This window comes from Jaculus jaculus, chromosome 9, assembly GCF_020740685.1.
Source record: "Jaculus jaculus isolate mJacJac1 chromosome 9, mJacJac1.mat.Y.cur, whole genome shotgun sequence".
Taxonomy (NCBI): Eukaryota; Metazoa; Chordata; class Mammalia; order Rodentia; family Dipodidae; genus Jaculus; species Jaculus jaculus.
In genome coordinates, this window is record NC_059110.1 from 40,339,051 (window position 1) to 40,356,660 (window position 17,610).

Consider the following 17,610-nt stretch of genomic DNA (forward strand, 5'->3'; position numbering starts at 1 on the left):
AGTACAATAATAAAAATAACGTCAAGCTTAAGTTACTTTTCAAAGGAAAAATTTTCACAAAATATCCTTTTTATTTCATTCTCTCTAGTTACAAATGCAAATAAGTGCACAGATAAAAATGTAAGCTTTGCAGGTCTCTTCATATTTAAGGATCTATTTATAAGCATACTACATATGCTCTAATAAAAATTCATCTTACCTTTCCATAAGTTTCCTGACTGCTGGTGAACTGGCCTCCAAAAAGTGAAAGCAAAGATTTTATTTCCTGTGTTAAAAATATAGAAAATGTACTTTCTTATGGTTTGGATTTGAAATTGCTTCCCATCCCTCCCCCACCCTTTCCCCGCCACACACACACACACACACACACACAGGCTCATGTTTTAAATGCTCAGTTTAACTTGTGGTGGTATTTTGAAGAGCCTTTAGAAGGTGGGGGCATGGCTAGGGGAAGGAGGTCACCAGAAGTAAGCCTTCTTTCAGCCTCCAGGCCTATGTCATATGAACAGTCTGCTTCCTCATGCACCTACCAGACGAAGCTGCTCCACTACACTTTCACACTTATGATGGACTGTACCCTCTGAAACTATAAGCTTTTCTCTCCTTAGTTGTCTCTGTCAAGTGTTTTGTCATAAAGCAAGAACGGTAACTGATACACAGTCAAACATGGATCTTAAAGTCTACTAAGAAAACCAGGTCTAGTATAATTAAAGGAGTGAACTGGCAGCTACCTGAAGCATTGAAGTATGAACATCAAACAATTACAACACAAGGTTCTGAAAACATTTTATACTACAACCACGGTTAAGTCATTTTTTGAGAAACTTTACACAACATGAATAATGCCAAAAGACTTGATCAGAAAATGTCCTATTTATTTATTTATTTATTTATTTATTTTTAGGTAGAGTCTCACTCAAACCCAGGCTGATCAGGAACTCCCTATGTAGTCTCAAGGTGTTCTCAAACTCACAGGGAAAAATAAAAAAGAAAAAAGAAAAAAAAAACTCACAGGGATTCTCCTACCTCTGCCTCCCCAGTGCTGGGGTTAAAGGTGTGCACCATCACTCCCAGCTATGTCCTAATTTTTAAAAGGTTAGAAAAAAATTGCAGATGCTATATATTAATAAATCTGCTGAGTAATAAAAATTACTAAACATGAGCACTAGGCTGGAGAGATAGATGGCTTAGCAGTTAAGGCACTTGCCTGCAAAGCCAAAGGACCCAGGTTCTATTCTCCAGGACCCAAGTAAGCTAGATGCACAAGGTGGCACATGTGTCTGGAGTTCCTTTGCATTGGTTAGAGGTGTTGGCATACCGGCCCATTCTCTTTCTCTCATAAATAAACAAAAATAAATAAAATTTAAACATGAGCGCCAATGTGGAATCATTAATCCCAAGTACATTACATTATCCTCCTTTCACAGTAGTAATAAAACTAGAAAGAGCATAGAGCAGGTATTTTAAATACATTAGACATAGAAATGTGAAATATAGTCAAATATTGTATATCCATCCTTGAACCAATCTCTTTGAACTAAACACAGGATGAATATACAAATTTTATGATTTAATACAATTAACAAATTGTCTCTTGAAAGAACATAAAGCAAGTGAATCTCACTTCTCTGTGTAGGCGTCTGGAGGACTTGAACTAAGGAGTAAGTGTCACCACTGTTGGCTACCTCCAATCTCCTTTCCTCTATACCAGATGTTACTCCTATTACCAAGCCCACGGGGTGATAGCCGTGGTGAAAGTCTATCCTCCATACTGCTATCAATAAAATAAATACATAAATCTGACTCAGCCACCTCTTTCCTTACACGTTCCAGGGTACTAAAAAGTCTTTTTTTTTTTTTTTTCTAGCCCCACCTACGTACCTTTCCCTGTTCTCTCCTTACAATTCTATGTCACCTATCTGGTAACCCAGTAAAGATGAACAGTTTATGCTTCTACTGCCCTATCTTTGGGGACAATCGACTCATCAGGTAATACAAATGTCATCTCCTCATAGCCATCTTAAAAGCCAACACCGGGGCTGGGAAGACGGTTTGGTAATTAAGGCGCTTGCCTACGAAGCCGAAGGACCCAGGTTGGATGCCCTAGTATCAACGTAAGACAGATGCACACGATGGCGCATGAACCTGGAGTTCCTCCGCACTGGCTAGAGGTCCTAGCGCGCCCATTTTCTCTCTCTAAAATAAGTAAAAATAAAAGCCAGCATCCCCCATCCGCTCTACATGCTGTCATGCCAGATGCATTCCTGTGCACCCCTATTCCTGCACTTCCCACCGTTATTTCATAATTCCGCTTCTGGGTCCGCCAGGCTTTTAGCTTGAGTCCTAGAGGGCGCAGCGCTCGGGAAGACTTCCTGCCCCAAGGTGATCTGATGGCCCGCAGCTCTCCACGCGTTCGCGTCGCACCTTCAACACTTCCAACCCCACACCGAGCTCCCTTTCCGACCTCGGTCCTAAGCGAGCGCGCACGCAGAACCGTGGTTGGAAAGCTTAGCGGGGCTGGGCTTCTTGCTCCAAGTCCACCCTGGCTCGGGTGCCCCCAACTCACCGGCAGGCGGAACTCCAGGTGCTCCTGCGCCATGAGCAGCAGATACCTGTTCAGCGAGCCAGGCAACGCCATCGCAGCAGCCCCGTGCGCCTGCGCGCGCCTCGCAGCGGCCCGCCCCCCTCCTCGCCACAGCCTTACTTCCGCTGAGGCGGAGCCTACAGGGCGGAAGCGGAAGCTCTGCCGGGGAAGTCCCGTCCCGACATGCCTCGCGGTGCGAGCGTCAACTCGGCGGCTCCCGGGAAGTCCGCCCTTGGAGTAGCGCGGCGACCTGTCGGCTAGGTCAGACCTCGTGGTTCCCGGTCGCCCTCCACCTCGAAAGGATTTGACTGCCTAGACACCTCTGCAGCCTACTTCAAAACCCGAATGAAATTTCATGCTTGCTGGCTAGATTTCTCTTACCATGCCAGGATTGTGGGACCGACTTGTCTTGGACATTTAGTATACCTTCTTTGTTGTGGCAAAAAGTTTTCAAGGGCAAGTGCTCTAAACCAATTAGCATAAGTAGATAATTAGAATAAGCTCATGAAGACCTAGTTGGAAACCAAAAGAACTCTTCCTCAGAGTACACTGTAATGATTAGATTGCATTATTTGTTGCACTCACTACTAATGTGTAGCAGTGGTAAATGAAAAATAATGGTGCAGGGCTGGAGAGACGGCTCAGCGGTTAAGGCACTTGCCTGCGAAGCCTAAGAACTCATGTTTGAATGTCCAGGTCCTACTTAACGGGAAGGGTGGGTGCGCAACGGGCGCATTCGCAGTGGCTGAAGGCCTTGCCATGCCCATTCGCTCTCAAAATAAGTAACAAAAAAACGTTGATGCAGGGCTGGAGAGTTGGCTTAGTGGTTAAGAGCTTGCCTGTGAAGCCTAAGGACCCCGGTTCGAGGCTCGATTCCCTAGGACCCACAGATGCGCAAGGGGGCACAGGCATCTGGAATTCGTTTGCAGTGGCTGGAAGCCCTGGCACGCCCATTCTCTCTATCTGCTTCTTTCTCTATCTGTCACTCCCAAATAAATAAATAAAATATTTTTTAAAAAGTTGATGCAAGTTGCTCTATTAACACACATAGATTTATCATATGTAAAATATATAATCACCCATTTTTATATTATTGCTTTTGAGAGGCCTGAGCCCTTTGCTGTGTTCAGACTTCATTCTTGTGTGTTCCACTGATAACCACAAAACAGTAATGTATCATACATAGAAACACAACTGATGCATTGAGGTACTGATTAAGAACATAAGACTCAAACTTCAGTGACACTGTTCACCACCTATATGTTCTTAAGCAAATTTCATCATATCTCTGAGCCTGTTTTCTTATGAAAATCAGAATACTGCCTGCTTAAAGAGTGTTACAAAGAAGAAGAGTAAGGTTCACAGTGCTTAATAGATAAAATTGCATGAGACCAATACATTATATTTGCAGAGGACCTTTTTCTTCTTTAAAAAAAATGGGGGGCTGGAGAGATGGCTTAGCGGCTAAGCACTTGCCTGTGAAGCCTAAGGACCGCGGTTCGAGGCTCGGTTCTCCAGGACCCACGTTAGCACAAGGGGACGCATGCGTCTGGAGTTCCTTTGCAGTGGCTAGAGGCCCCGGCGCGCCCATTCTCTCTCTGTCTATCTGCCTCTTCCTCTCTGTCTTGTCACTGTCAAATAAATAAAAATAAACAGAAAAAAAAATTAAAAAAAGGGAATTTCTCTTAGCAATTGATGTGCCTACTAGAAAAATGTTTTGATAAGTCCACTTGAGGTAAGTACCTGAGGAGATTTCTCTTGGCTACAAGGCTTCAAAGCAGAGATTAAAATACTGTATTACACAAAGAAGTTGCTTACTCTTGAGGATATAGGCCAAGGTGGGACAAAAACTACTGTTAGGAGAACATTGTGTAGTGCTTGGTTTGCCTAAGCCTCAGCACATAACATCAACTCCAGAAACAAAACGTTGAACATTTTGAAGAGTTTATAGGCTTATCAAGTTGCTGCTTTTAAAGCCTGGATTAATAAGTGTTGGAGTGACACCAAACGAGTGCAGAACCTAGGGAGTTAGGACTAAATCTTCACTCCAGAAAGGAGAGAACGTTAACATCACGAATCTTAAACTGGACACACAGTCTAAAGAAGTAGAGATTAACCATGCATTGGCTATTAGTGAGGTTATGGATTTATGGATTACTGACTCTAAGGTCAAGTAAACTGCTTTCTGTGCACTCAGCTAGACTTGTTCACGATTTTTTAAATTGTTAGTGATTAAGGAGCAGCACCACAGTTAAAGACTTTGGAAGTGCTGCTCAAATTAGCATCTAAGAATTTTCAAAAATAATAATTTTTACTATAAAAGACAAGTCTGGGGCTGGAGAGATGGGTTAGCGGTTAAGCGCTTGCCTGTGAAGCCTAAGGACCCCGGTTCGAGGCTCGATTCCCCAGGACCCACGTTAGCCAGATGCACAAGGGGGCGCACGCGTCTGGAGTTCGTTTGCAGAGGCTGGAAGCCCTGGCGCGCCCATTCTCTCTCACTCTATCTGTCTTTCTCTCTGTGTCTGTCTCTCTCAAATAAATAAATAAATAATTAAAAAAAAAAAAAGACAAGTCTGTCTTCTAGAACTGATTCAAAACTCCATTTGTGTTCCACCCACAAGGGCAGACTCCCAATTCATTCTCTGAGAATACCATGAAAGCATGGAATTTCCTAGAATAGCTGCCATTCCTGGGAAGTAAGGACCAGAAACTGAAGAGCGGGTTTGTGTACTGGTTCTAACATGCCACTCAGAGTTGTGACTGGTAGGACACAAAGTCAAAAGATTTTTTCTAAAAGTTCACACATCCCAGCAGCAAAGGCCAAATGTAATGCTAAAACCATTCATGTGTGTCAGGCTAAGCACCTATCACTTGAAATGGGATTGTGCCACAACCAATGAGATATATAAATTATCATCACACAGGTTAAGACTAAGATTTTAGCAGGGAGTGGTGGCTCATGCCTTTAATCCCAGCACTCAGAGGCAGAGGTAGGAGGATCGCAGTGAGTTTAAGGCCACCCTGAGACTACATAGTGAACTCCATGTCAGCTTTGAGTGAGACCCTACCTCAAAAAAAAAAAAAAAAAGAAAAGAAAAGAAAAGAAAAAGAAAACCAAGATTTTTAGCTGTGTGTGATGGCATATGTCATGCCAATAATCCCAGCACTTGGGAGACAGACAAGAGAATCACATGGCCTGCATGGTCCACATAGAGAGTCCATATCATTAAAAAGAGTGTGAGGAAAGAGAATAATTGACAGGAGAGGAGAGAGAGAGGGGGAAAAAAAAAACGGGAAAACAAAAAAGATAAAATTTTTTCAAATTAGAAAAAAGTTTCTGAACAGGTAAAGATTTCCTGTAACGCTTCTATAAAGAATTTTAGGAACTTCACAGTAAAGCATTTTGAATGCAGCTCAAATTTCAATGTCTGCCAGAGGGGTCTCTAGTACCATTGGTTCATGAATAAGAGAGAAAAATGACTCTGGTTACTCTATGGAAGCGAGACTGAATAAGCTGTAATTCTGAAGCACCAATTCAGCAGCTGAGTTGATTTAGGTATGACACAACTTCAAATTTCCAACAATCTCCAGAAGTGGAGGAAAAAGAAAAACAAAGTATATCCCATTCTCTGATTTAAAGATTCAGAACTAACCTTGGGCTCTAGTTGCAAGCTCTGCCCTGAAAATTGCTATTTGAAGCAAGTTCTGTACATAGAAATGTGAAGAAACAAACGAGAGTCAGCCTTCTCTCTTGGTCATGCCTAAACTCTAATGCTGCCATGATTCAAATAATCAAGGGCTATACATCTATAAAATAAACCTAGAATGGCTATCAGATTGAGCTAAGATGGAAAACAATTCTGTCTGTATCACTTTAGCCTATTTAATTAGGTGATCTCATGTGTCAGAAACTTTATCCTAGAACTAATGCTTCAAGGAATAACAAATGTGTAAGTTTAGTTTCCAATTTTTATTCTATTTTTTTAAACTTATTTTATTTATTTACTTGAAAGAAACAGATGGGTTGAGGGAGAGAATGGGCACGCCAGGGCCTCAAGCCACTGCTGACAAATTCCAGATGCATGCAACCCCTTGTGCATCTGGCTTACCTGATCAAATCATGATCCTTTGGCTTTGCAGACAAACGCCTTAACCGCTAAGCCATGTCTACAGCCCTAGTTTCCAATTTTTAAAACGTCTAGTGTAGATGTATTTGGAAACCTTTTTTCTTATAAAGGAAATGATAACTGCTAGAGACAGCAGGCTAAGACTAGCTGACATCTAGTTTATACATTTTTTTTTTAAAATTTCAGCTTATTTATGTGAAAAACTGAGGACAAAACAGTATTCATCCTCCCCAGGTTCCAGTGTTTGGAATTCAGTGAGTAGTTAATAAAAGGTAAATATCATTCTTATAATGGGGAAATCAATATTTACATAAAAGGACAGGCAGCAGTTAATATATTTCTGGAAAATTACTGAACTATCATAAATTACTTAGAAATATATTTTTAAAAAATCTCTGCAGAGGCAGCTTAGCATTTACTTGAAGGGGCTGGGGGCTGAAGAAGGTAGAAAGTGGTAATGTGATTTCCTTCCCAACCTGTCCGGGAAGGCAACTGAAGAGAAAAAACAGATGGGGAAAATCAACCCCTGAGCCCACAAGGCCATAGCTAGGGGGAACCTGTCTGGCTCCTATGTAGCCATGACTGCAGGGACCATGAAGATGAGGTTTCATAAAATGAGTGTACTCAGAGCCACTTGGTTGCCCTTCTTTCCTGTGGGAGTGTGACCTTCTCCTATATACTAAGTTGGTTTGATCTATCACCATCATTAGCACGAAGTGGCTTCAAACTTTTCATCCTCCTGCTTCAGCTTGCCATACCTGTCTTACTTTCTATTTTCTTTAAATTAATTCTGAACTTCAGCACATGAACATATTTGTCATATTCCCACCAGGATATACTCTTATATTTCCTCTCTCCTGCCCCCATTGCACTGAGCGCCCTCTTCAGAAGGGTTATTGGTATTCACTGTGAGGTCATGAAATGATGTGGAGTATTGAAATGATCATGTGATTCCTGTCCTTGAGTCTATATATGTGATGAATTGTATTTATCAATTTCCATATGTTGAACCCTTCCTGCATCCTTGGGATTAAACCTACCAGATTGAGGTGAATGATGCTTTTGATATGTTCTTCAATTCAATTTGCAAGGATTTTATAGAGAATTTTTGCTTCTAAATTCATCAGTAATATCAGACTATAATTTTCTTTTCTTGTCCAGTCTGTCTGATTTTGGTATTAGTGCAATGCTGGCTTCATAGGAGTCACCAAGTATTCACTTCTTTTCAATTGCATGAAATAACTTGAGAAAAAGTGGTTTGAGTTCTTCAATAAAGGTTTGGTAAAAGTGAACAGTGAGTTCTTCTGGGCCTGCGCTTTTTTGTTGGAAGGCTTTTAATTACATTTTCAATCTCATTTGATGTTATAACTCTATTCAGATAACTTATCTCTCCTGGGTTTAGTTTTTCTAAGACGTATGAATGAAGAAGTTCATCCATTTCTTCAAGACTTTTCAATTTTGTGGAACATAAGTTTTTTTGTTTTTGTTTTTTGGCTTTTTTTTGTTTGTTTGTTTTTTGTTTTTCGTGGTAGGGTCTCACTCTGGTCCAGGCTGACCTGGAATTAACTCTGTAGTCTCAGGGTGGCCTTGAACTCACGGTGATCCTCCTACCTCTGCCTCCTGAGTGCTGGGATTAAAGGTGTGCGCCACCACGCCCGGCTCTGGAACATAAGTTTTTGAAATATGTCCTGATGATATCCCAGTTTAATTGGTGTCTCTTTTTCATCTCTCATCTTGTTGATTTTAGTCTTCTTTTTCTTTTTGCCATTTTGGTCGGGGGATTATCAATCTTAATTTTTTCTAAGGACCAGCTCTTTGTTTCAATTTTTAAAGTTGTTTTCTTCATTTCCAATTCATTTATTTCTGCTCTGATCTTGATTATGTCTTTCCCTCTCTTGCTTTTGGGTTTAGATTGTTCATACTTTTGCAAAGGCAGATGGATGGTTAGGTTATTTATTTGTGGCTTTGAAAGGCAGGATGGAAAATTTTAAAGTAAACTTGGTGAAGAAATAGCTGGTTGCTACAGGTAGGGGACAGCCTGAACTGTATATTCAGAAAGGAGTAAATAAAAAATAGGCTAAAAGATAGGCTGCGGATGGCCCAAGATATGGGTTGGTTGGGTCAACCTAAACTTTATGTCCCGGGAAGAGGATAAACAAAAATACAGTTTTGAGAAAAACCAAAATAATAAAATAGTTTCCCAAGACAGCCTGACCAAGGACTTAAACTCTGGTTATGCACAAATAAGATATGTAGACATAACTGTACAAGGTTGGCAAATACCCTTGTGAGACACCCTCCCTTTCCTTTCCTTGCTAAAAACCCTATTAAAAAAAAAACACCCAATAGGGCTCAGGGTCGACTCCTCTGTCTCCTGCATGAGATACGTGTCGACCCCAGAGCTCTGGTTTCCCGAATAAAGCCTCATGCTTTTGCAGCAAGTTTGGTCTCCTGTGTGTCTTTGGGTGCGTGCTATCTCGAGACTTGAGTGAAGGTCTCCCTCTGGGGGTCTTTCAGCTTCTCTATTTTTGTTCTCTAGGGATTTAATGCTATTAAACTTCCTTCTTATGGATGCCTTCATGTGTCCAGTAAGTTTTGGTATGTTGTATGTTGCCATTTGGTTTTAGAAAATTTTTATTTCTTTAATGTTTAATGGTGAGTTGTTCAATCTCTAAGAGTTGCTGAGTTTTCTGCTATTTTTCTTGTGGATTTCTAGATTTATGGGAAGGTATAATACAGGGAGCTATGTCAATTTTCCTGAATTTGCATATACTTTCTTTATATCCTAATATATGATCTAGTTTATAAACAGTCCCATGTACTACTGAGAAGAATGTTTATTGTGTTGGGTGAAATGTTCTATAGATGGCTCTTATGTCCATTTTTTTTTTAATTTTTTTAAAATTTATTTATTTATTTGAGAGCGACAGACACAGAGAGAAAGAGAGATAGAGGGAGAGAGAGAGAATGGGCGCGCCAGGGCTTCCAGCCTCTGCAAACGAACTCCAGACGCGTGCGCCCCCTTGTGCATCTGGCTAACGTGGGACCTGGGGAACCGAGCCTCGAACCGGGGTCCTTAGGCTTCACAGGCAAGCGCTTAACCACTAAGCCATCTCTCCAGCCCTCTTATGTCCATTTGATCTGTAGTGTTCCTGAGATTATTTCTGTTTAGATAATTTATTGACAAAAGTGAGATACCTTAAGGTCCCCTACCATTATTATATTGAGATTTATTTCTTATTCAATGTCTAGCTGATTTTACTTTATAAAATTGGGTGCACCAGAATTTACTGCCTGTGAGTTTTTCATTGTACTATCTTGCTGAATTGTTCCCTTAATGACTATAAAATGGCCTTCTTTATCTATTTTGATTACTTTTGGCTTAAAGTCTTATTTTGTCACATGTAAGTATAGGCATACCTGTTTGTCTCCTATTTCCATATGCTTGGAATATCTTTTTCGATCCTTTCTCCCTAAGGTAATATTTTTTATGCCCTTGGCCTGTTATTTCCCTTCTTGTATGCCCATGATCAGAATGTTTGCTCTTTTAAGGTGCCCCCATCTCCCTCATGTTCTGTTTGCATGTTTCTTTTGAATTTGCCATTGGGTTTAGATTCCCAGTTTATTTCCTCTGTCCTGTCCTTGAGTTCTGACAATCTGTCCTCCATGTGATATACTCTGTGAGGTTTTCTGGGGAGACTTTTAAATGAGTTATTTCATTTTTGTTTGTCATTATGTTTTCTTCAGCATCTCCATCTCTTTACCAAATTACATTTTTATTTCTTGACTTTGTTTAAAAAATTATTGTTTATTTTTATTTATTTATTTGAGAGTGAGCGAGCGAGCGAGAGAGAGAGAGAGATGGAGGGAGGGAGAGAATGGGCGTGCTCAGGCCTCCAGCCACTGCAAACGAACTCCAGATGCATGCCCACCTTGAGCATCTGGCTTATATGGGTCCTGGGGAATCGAGCCTCAAACTGGGGTCCTCAGGCTTCACAGGGAAGCGCTTAACTGCTAAGCTATCTCTTCAGCCCCGTGGTTTGGTATTTTATTGTCTCTTGGAATTCATTCCTGTATTTAATCATGTCCTCATTGAGTTTATTCCACTGTCCATTGAGTTCATATTTTTATTCATATCCATTTCATTCAGCTGTCTGTTGAATATTTTTTTTACTTCCTGCTGTTTCATTCAGCTATCCTTTGAGTTCTTTCACTCCATTTTTAAATTCCATTTCATCCAGCTATTTGTTAATGGTATCATTAAGGTGTTCAATATACTTATTATAACTTTGTTTGGGGATTCTATGTCTGGAGTTTCCTCTAAGTTTTCATTGGAGGCTTCCACTATAAGACTAGGCATTCTTAGTGGGGATATTTTGACTTGGTGTCTTGCATTAGGGTTTGCCCATCTCAGGTTAGTCTTCTTGTCTTGCTTAGAATGCAGAAATAGTAGCACTTGTAGAGCCTGTGTTGAGTGGCCTGGTCAGCCTTGATCATGGTAGGTGCGGTACGACAGACTATCCATAAGTGTAGAAGCATAGATAGGGGGCCGTGGGATGAGGCCCTGGGATTACAGCACATGTGTGACTGCTACCTCCCCTGTGAGCCAGCTTAAACCTTGCCTAAATACCCAGACACAATGAAAGGACCAATGGGAAGCGGGGAAGGGATATGTAGAGATGTCTGTTTTCCTCAATAAACAGTCTGCTTTCACCTTCTCACCTGACCTGGAGTCTGTGTCCTTGACTTTGCCTTCTTACCCCTACCCCCAAGGGCTGTTTGGCGGGAGTGGGGGGGGGGGAATCCAGCAACACATAGGTTTGGGCTGGATACACTTGCCTCTGACTAGCATCCTCTTTGTGTGTGCAGCCTCCAGGTGGGTCTGGCCTAGATCCTAGATTTGGCCTACTCAGTACCTAAATGGTGGAGTGTGCTCAGCTATGGAGTCACTGCTTAGGAAGATGGAAGCAGGCAGGCCAGGTCAGAGACTGGGGGAGGGGATATCCACAGGTGTATGGGGGAAGCTCACCTGGACCCTAGACACCTAGCACTACTCACCTCCTTGGGTTCTGGCATAAGATCAGCTCCAGGGTCCCTGTTGGTGGTAGACGCTGGAGGGGGTGAAGTAGACTATACCCTTTACTTTTGCATTGAAAGTTACCTGAGATAGGGTCTTCATACTGGTTTGTTATAGTAACTTTATTAAACTTGTGTATGACTGCAGGTGCCATGGAATACATGTGGAGGTCAAAGGACAACATTGGATATCTACCTTGTTTGAGGCATGGTCTGCTGCATATGCCAGGCTAGCTGGCCAGTGAGCTTCAAGGAATTCTCCTGTCTTCACATCCCATATTGCTGTAGGAGCACTGGTATTATAGACAACTCATGCAACTGTGTCCAGCTTTATGTGGGCTCTGGGGATCCAAATTTAGGACATCATGTTTGCACACTAGGGCTTTATTCACTGAGCCATCTCCATAGACACAGTGACATTTTAAAGCATTTAGAGATACATATATTTATATGAATCAGTCATTAAGAAAAGGCAATAGAGATACAAAAATAAAGTAAAAATTTAATCCCCAAACTACAAAGGACCTCAAAATCTACTAGCAAGAAGATCCTATTATTTCTTAGCTGACACCAGAGTTTGGTTCCCTAATACACACAGTTGTACATGCATCTGGAGTTCGTTTGCAGTGGCTAGAGGCCCTAGGGGCCCCATACTCTTTCTTGCTGTCTGCTTTTTTCTCTCTGCTTCTCTCTGTCTCAAATAAATTAATAATATTAACTTGGATAAGAATGAATCAATTTTCAAGGATGTGGTCTATTTAGTTATAGCAGTACATTGGCTACAAGTTCAGGAACTAAAGTTTGAAAAGGCTGATGAACTATGTTGAGGGTAAATAGAGCTCTTAATTTGCACACGTGTGTGGGTGTGTAGGTAGGGGTGGTGTATGGGTGCACCACTACAAATGAGTATCAGTCTAGCTTTCTATGGGCAGTCAGATAATTGAAATAGAGTGGCAGGCTTTGCAGATAAGCACCTTTAACCACTGAGCCATCTCCTCAGCCTAAGTAGTGAGTTAATTTATTTATTTTTATCATTGTTTTGACTCACTCTGTAGTTTCATGCTGGCCTAAAAAATTCACAGATATGCCACCACATCTAGCTCCTAAGTTTTTTTTTTTTTAATTTTTATTTATTTATTTGAGAGCTACAGACAGAGAAAGAGGCAGATAGAGAGAGAATAGCCGCACCAGGGCCTCCAGCCACTGCAAACGAACTCCAGACACGTGTGCCCCCTTGTACATCTGGCCAACGTGGGTCCTGGGGAATCAAGCCTCAAACAGGGTCCTTAGGCTTCACAGGCAAGCGCTTAACCACTAGGCCATCTCTCCAGTCCATAAAATTTTAATAAACAAGAAAAGTACATCACCAATTTAGTAAATTTTTCTCAGGTGAGTTGAACCTTGAGTCTTATGCAACGTGAGAAAAGCACTGTACTACTGAGCTATAATCCAAATTAAGTTATGCATGATCTAGCTTAGAAAAACAAATGTGATAACAGCTGTTTAAAAGAACAGCTTAAGACATGAGAGCCAGCCATGGGATTCTAGAAATATTCACGACCAGAAAGTATGAGTGTCTGAAAGGCAGAGATACAGGCACTGACAGCAATGATCTGATTTTTGGTTGAGGTCCCATCCAAATCCGAAGACAAAGTGTTTAGGAGCTATTAAGCCTATGCGAACACTCAGACCTGCAAGTTTCTTTTTGTTTTGTTTTGTTTTTGTTTTGTGTATGTGTAATATGTTGTGTATAAACTGGGGGTAAACAAGGATAAAAGCAGGTGGCTTAAAGGAACGTTATTGTCATAAACTAGATATAGAATGATAACTAGACCTGATCATGGCAGTGCAAGTGGTGAGGAGTCAAATTATATATATATTTTGAAAGCACCAGTGTGGTAGTTTGAATGTATGGCCCCATAGACCCAGGCTTGAATCTTGAGCCTCCAGTGGACAGAGCTCTACTGGGGAAGAGGTATGTCACTGTGAGCAGAACATATGTTCCAGCCCTACTAGGGGTGTTCAGAGCAATCTGGAGCTCTGGCTGTTTGTGGTACTTACAGCTTTTGATAGTGTTACTGCTATGAATCTGTGGGAGGGAGCCAGCTTTTCTGCCATCGAAGGTGCTCCCCCCAGAATTTGTAAGCATGAAATAAACCCCTTTCCTCCCGTAAGTTGCTTTTAGTTAGGTGTTTGTCTAGCAACAAGGAGCAAACTCCAACAGTTACCCATAGATTTGCTAATAGGTTATACATGAAGTGTGAAAAGAGTCAAGAATGAGTCCAACATTTTTGGCTTGAGCAACTGAAAGATTGGAGTTGCCATTAAAAATGACTTAAAAAAAAAAAGAACAATGGGTTATAGACAGGAAACATTTTGAGTGCCATACTATTTGAATGGCATTTGGCTTAGGGATTGGCTTAACTATGTATGATTATTAGACAAAGATTTCATCACTTCTTATGAGGTTTTAAATAACTGATTATGCAGTGAGGATCTGATTCCCCTTTATTAGAGGTAAACTTAACCATCAAGTTATGTTGAACTAGAGATGTGTTTTTTTGTACTTATCTTTCTAGAATAAACATGAAGCAAGAATTGGCTTCATTTCCATGACCTGGAGCACTCATACCTGAAATAGTAAAGGTATAAGCATCAACTTTTGTTGATATTAAAATCTAAAACCATATGAGTTTAACAAAATGCTATGCTCTTGACCTTGGATTCCACATCTCTGACAGGGAAGTTATACATACTATATAGCTAATTTAACAAATACCTTTGATTTGAATTCTGTGAGACAGTATAGAGACAAAACTTGGCACAGTACTTCTCCATTTTTATTTTTGTTTTCTTCCAGCTGAGTACAATCTGAAATTCTTCAACAATTTTACAATTCCACAGTTATACAAATTGTATCACAACATGCATAAGTAATGCTTCTCCATACTTCTTTAAACATTTTCAGATAGGTTATGAATTTACTTTAAACTTTTATGAATAAGAAGTTTCTAAACATACTACCAAAAAGCTAAGTGAATTTTTGTTTGTTAGGATTTTTTCTTTTTATTGAGTAGAAACTTTGCATGGACACCTTGTATGTTGGTACCGTCATTTCCCTCCTCCCTGCCCCCACGCCACTGAGGACTCTCCTTAGTCAGATTGCTGGTATTCACCATGTAGTTGTAGGTTTTGCATTGTAAGAGTAGCAGTCTGTCATTGTGGGGAGGGCTATGTCTCCAGATATTCCTTCCCAACCTGTGGCTCCTACATTCTTTCTGCCCCTTCTTCCGCAAACTTCCCTGAGCCTTGTTGAATGTGATTTAGTTCTAATTTAGCTTTGGAGTCTCAGCAGCTTCTTGCTGTAGCTCAGGCTGACCTGGAATTCACTATGTAGTCTCAGGCTAGCCTCTAACTCCTGGTGGTCTTCTGACCTCTGCCTCCAAAATTCTGGGATTAAAGGTGTATACCACCATGCCCAGCATTTTACATGGGCATCAGAAATCTGAGCTTGTGTCTTTATGCTTGCACAGCAAGCACTTTACCCATGGAGCCATGTCCCAACCCAAATTTTAGTAGTTTAATTATTAATCTTTTTTTATTTTTATTTTTTTTGGGGGGGGAGAGAGAGAGAAAGAGAGAATTGGCATTCCAGGGCCTCAGCCCCTGTTATTGAACTCCAGATGTTTGCACCACCTAGTGGACATATGCAACCTTGTGCTTGCCTCATCTTTGTGCGTCTGGCTAATGTGGGATCTGGAGAGTCAAACATGGGTACTTAGGCTCCACAGACAAGCACCTTAAACGCTAGGCCATCTCCCTAGCCTGATTATTAATCTTTTTAAGTAAAGAAAATCTGTACTAAAAATCTGCTTCCAAGTGTTTCTAACCAACAAGAAAACCTTATGAGAGGGTATAAATTACTCAGCTAATCACATTTTTAGAGGCCCACAGGAATTAAAAATTCCTTAAACATTTTCAAATGCTATCAGGATGTTTTCACTTGTATCACCAGAAGTTCACATCATAAAACATTCAAAGGCTGTACCTTTCCAGAAGCAAGTCATATTGTAAAGGACTTATAGAAACTTGGTAATAGTCATTAGCTATGTGAATGCTCAGAAAACTATTTCACAAGACACTGCTGAAAAATCTACAAATCTGATTATGAAAGTCCAACATCCTTTCTTGCAAATCCCTTTCTCTATCTCTTGCATATAAGTTGAAATGTGGACATACAAGTAATGGTGGAAGCAGAAGTCAAGGCAAGAAATACGTGGTTCTTAGTTTCAACTGCCACTGTGGATGTGCTGAACACTAAATCTTGAGTCCCAGCTCTACTGCACCTGGCTCCTAGCAGTGATCCTCATTCTGAAGCCTCTTCTTTTAACATTACTATACTTAGCACACTGAAATTCACTAGCTGATTCTGTCTCACCTCTACAGTATTAACAACCAAAGGCAAACTGTTCTCTCATTCTTTATTTCATGATTCTGGTAGTTCCTGGTATATGTTAAATACTCAACAAATGTTTTTTGAATAAATAAATCAATAAAAAACTAGACAATATTGATTATAGATGTTATAACTAAGTGCTATAATAAGTAGTTTCTTATTTAAACCTGTTTAACATCATGCCAAAATAAGGCACAAAAACTAACAACTAGTGACCTCAGCCTGTGAACAATCATGCATTCATCTTCTTGTTACTTGCTGTTGTATACATAGCACTACTGTACACTGGCACAAAGCAGAATCAACTTTCAGCACCCAGTATGCATTCATACTCACTACTGTGTCTGTTGATCAGCACCAAAAGACAATCCCTAATAAGCATGCTTTATAAATAGGTATACCAGTAATATTAACAAGGAAAATAAATTTCCTCATCTAGGTATATTTCTACTTGCAAATCAGGCCTTTTCATAATAAAAGTCAGGTCAAATAATTTTATAATTTTCATTTCCCTTTGGTACAAAAACATAATAGTTATTGTCAATTTTAGTACATTACTATTTAGTGTGTTTCTTACTTTATGTCTTTATAAGTAAACTTCTATGTGTATTAAATTAAGACAACCTAAGTCCTTGCTACTATAAATTTCCATTAAAATTATATTAAAGTAGTTCCCTCTTGTCTAAGGTTTTACTTTCCATCATTTCAGTTACCTGTGGTTAACTGAAAATATTAAATAAAAACTCCAGAAATAAATGATTCATACATTTAACATCACATGCCATTCTGAATAGAATGGTAAAATCTTACACCATCTCACTTGGGATATGAATCATGCATGGTATCTGGATACATTTTCTACCTGTAGTAACCATCTCAACAACAGATTAACTGTTATAGTATCAGAGTATGTTTACTCAACTTAATAACAGCCCCAAGTCATAATAATGACACTGGCAATATTTTCACAGTATATTATTATAACCATCATATCTCATTATGCATGTTATTAATCTCTTACTATGTCTAATTTATAAATTCTACTTTATCACAGGTATGTATGTATAGGGAAAACAGTATACAGGGATTCCTTACCATCCAGGGTTTCAGGTATCAACAGAGATGGGGAGGGCATCGCTAATGGCAAACATATTTATACCAGCTTTAAGGACCAAGGCTGTAAGTGAAAACAAGTATCTGAAACTGACACAGTACTTGAAAGATGACACATGTAAATACCTGTTTCCATCAGCAAGATCAGAAATACTGTGTAGCACATTATTCTTTACTTTGAAAATTTGTGCGTGAAATTACAGAACTATCAAGAAATAGCTAACTCATTTTATCAGTCACAATAAGGTTCCAAT

At 40.1% G+C, this 17,610-nt stretch overlaps 1 protein-coding gene across 3 annotated transcripts in view; it reads right to left on the reverse strand.

The window, feature by feature from the left end:
* Trmt11 (tRNA methyltransferase 11 homolog) overlaps positions 1–2,679 on the reverse strand; it is a 116,621-nt gene extending 113,942 nt beyond the window's left edge. For all 3 annotated transcript variants that reach the window (XM_045159844.1, XM_045159843.1, XM_004673307.3), the window contains exons 1-2: positions 2,567–2,679; positions 200–265 (exon numbers count right to left, since the gene is read on the reverse strand). In XM_045159844.1, coding sequence (XP_045015779.1) covers positions 200–265; positions 2,567–2,638 — 138 coding nt within the window. In that variant the 5' untranslated portion in view covers positions 2,639–2,679. The remainder of the gene's footprint in view (positions 1–199; positions 266–2,566) is intronic.
* Positions 2,680–17,610: the final 14,931 nt, after the last annotated feature.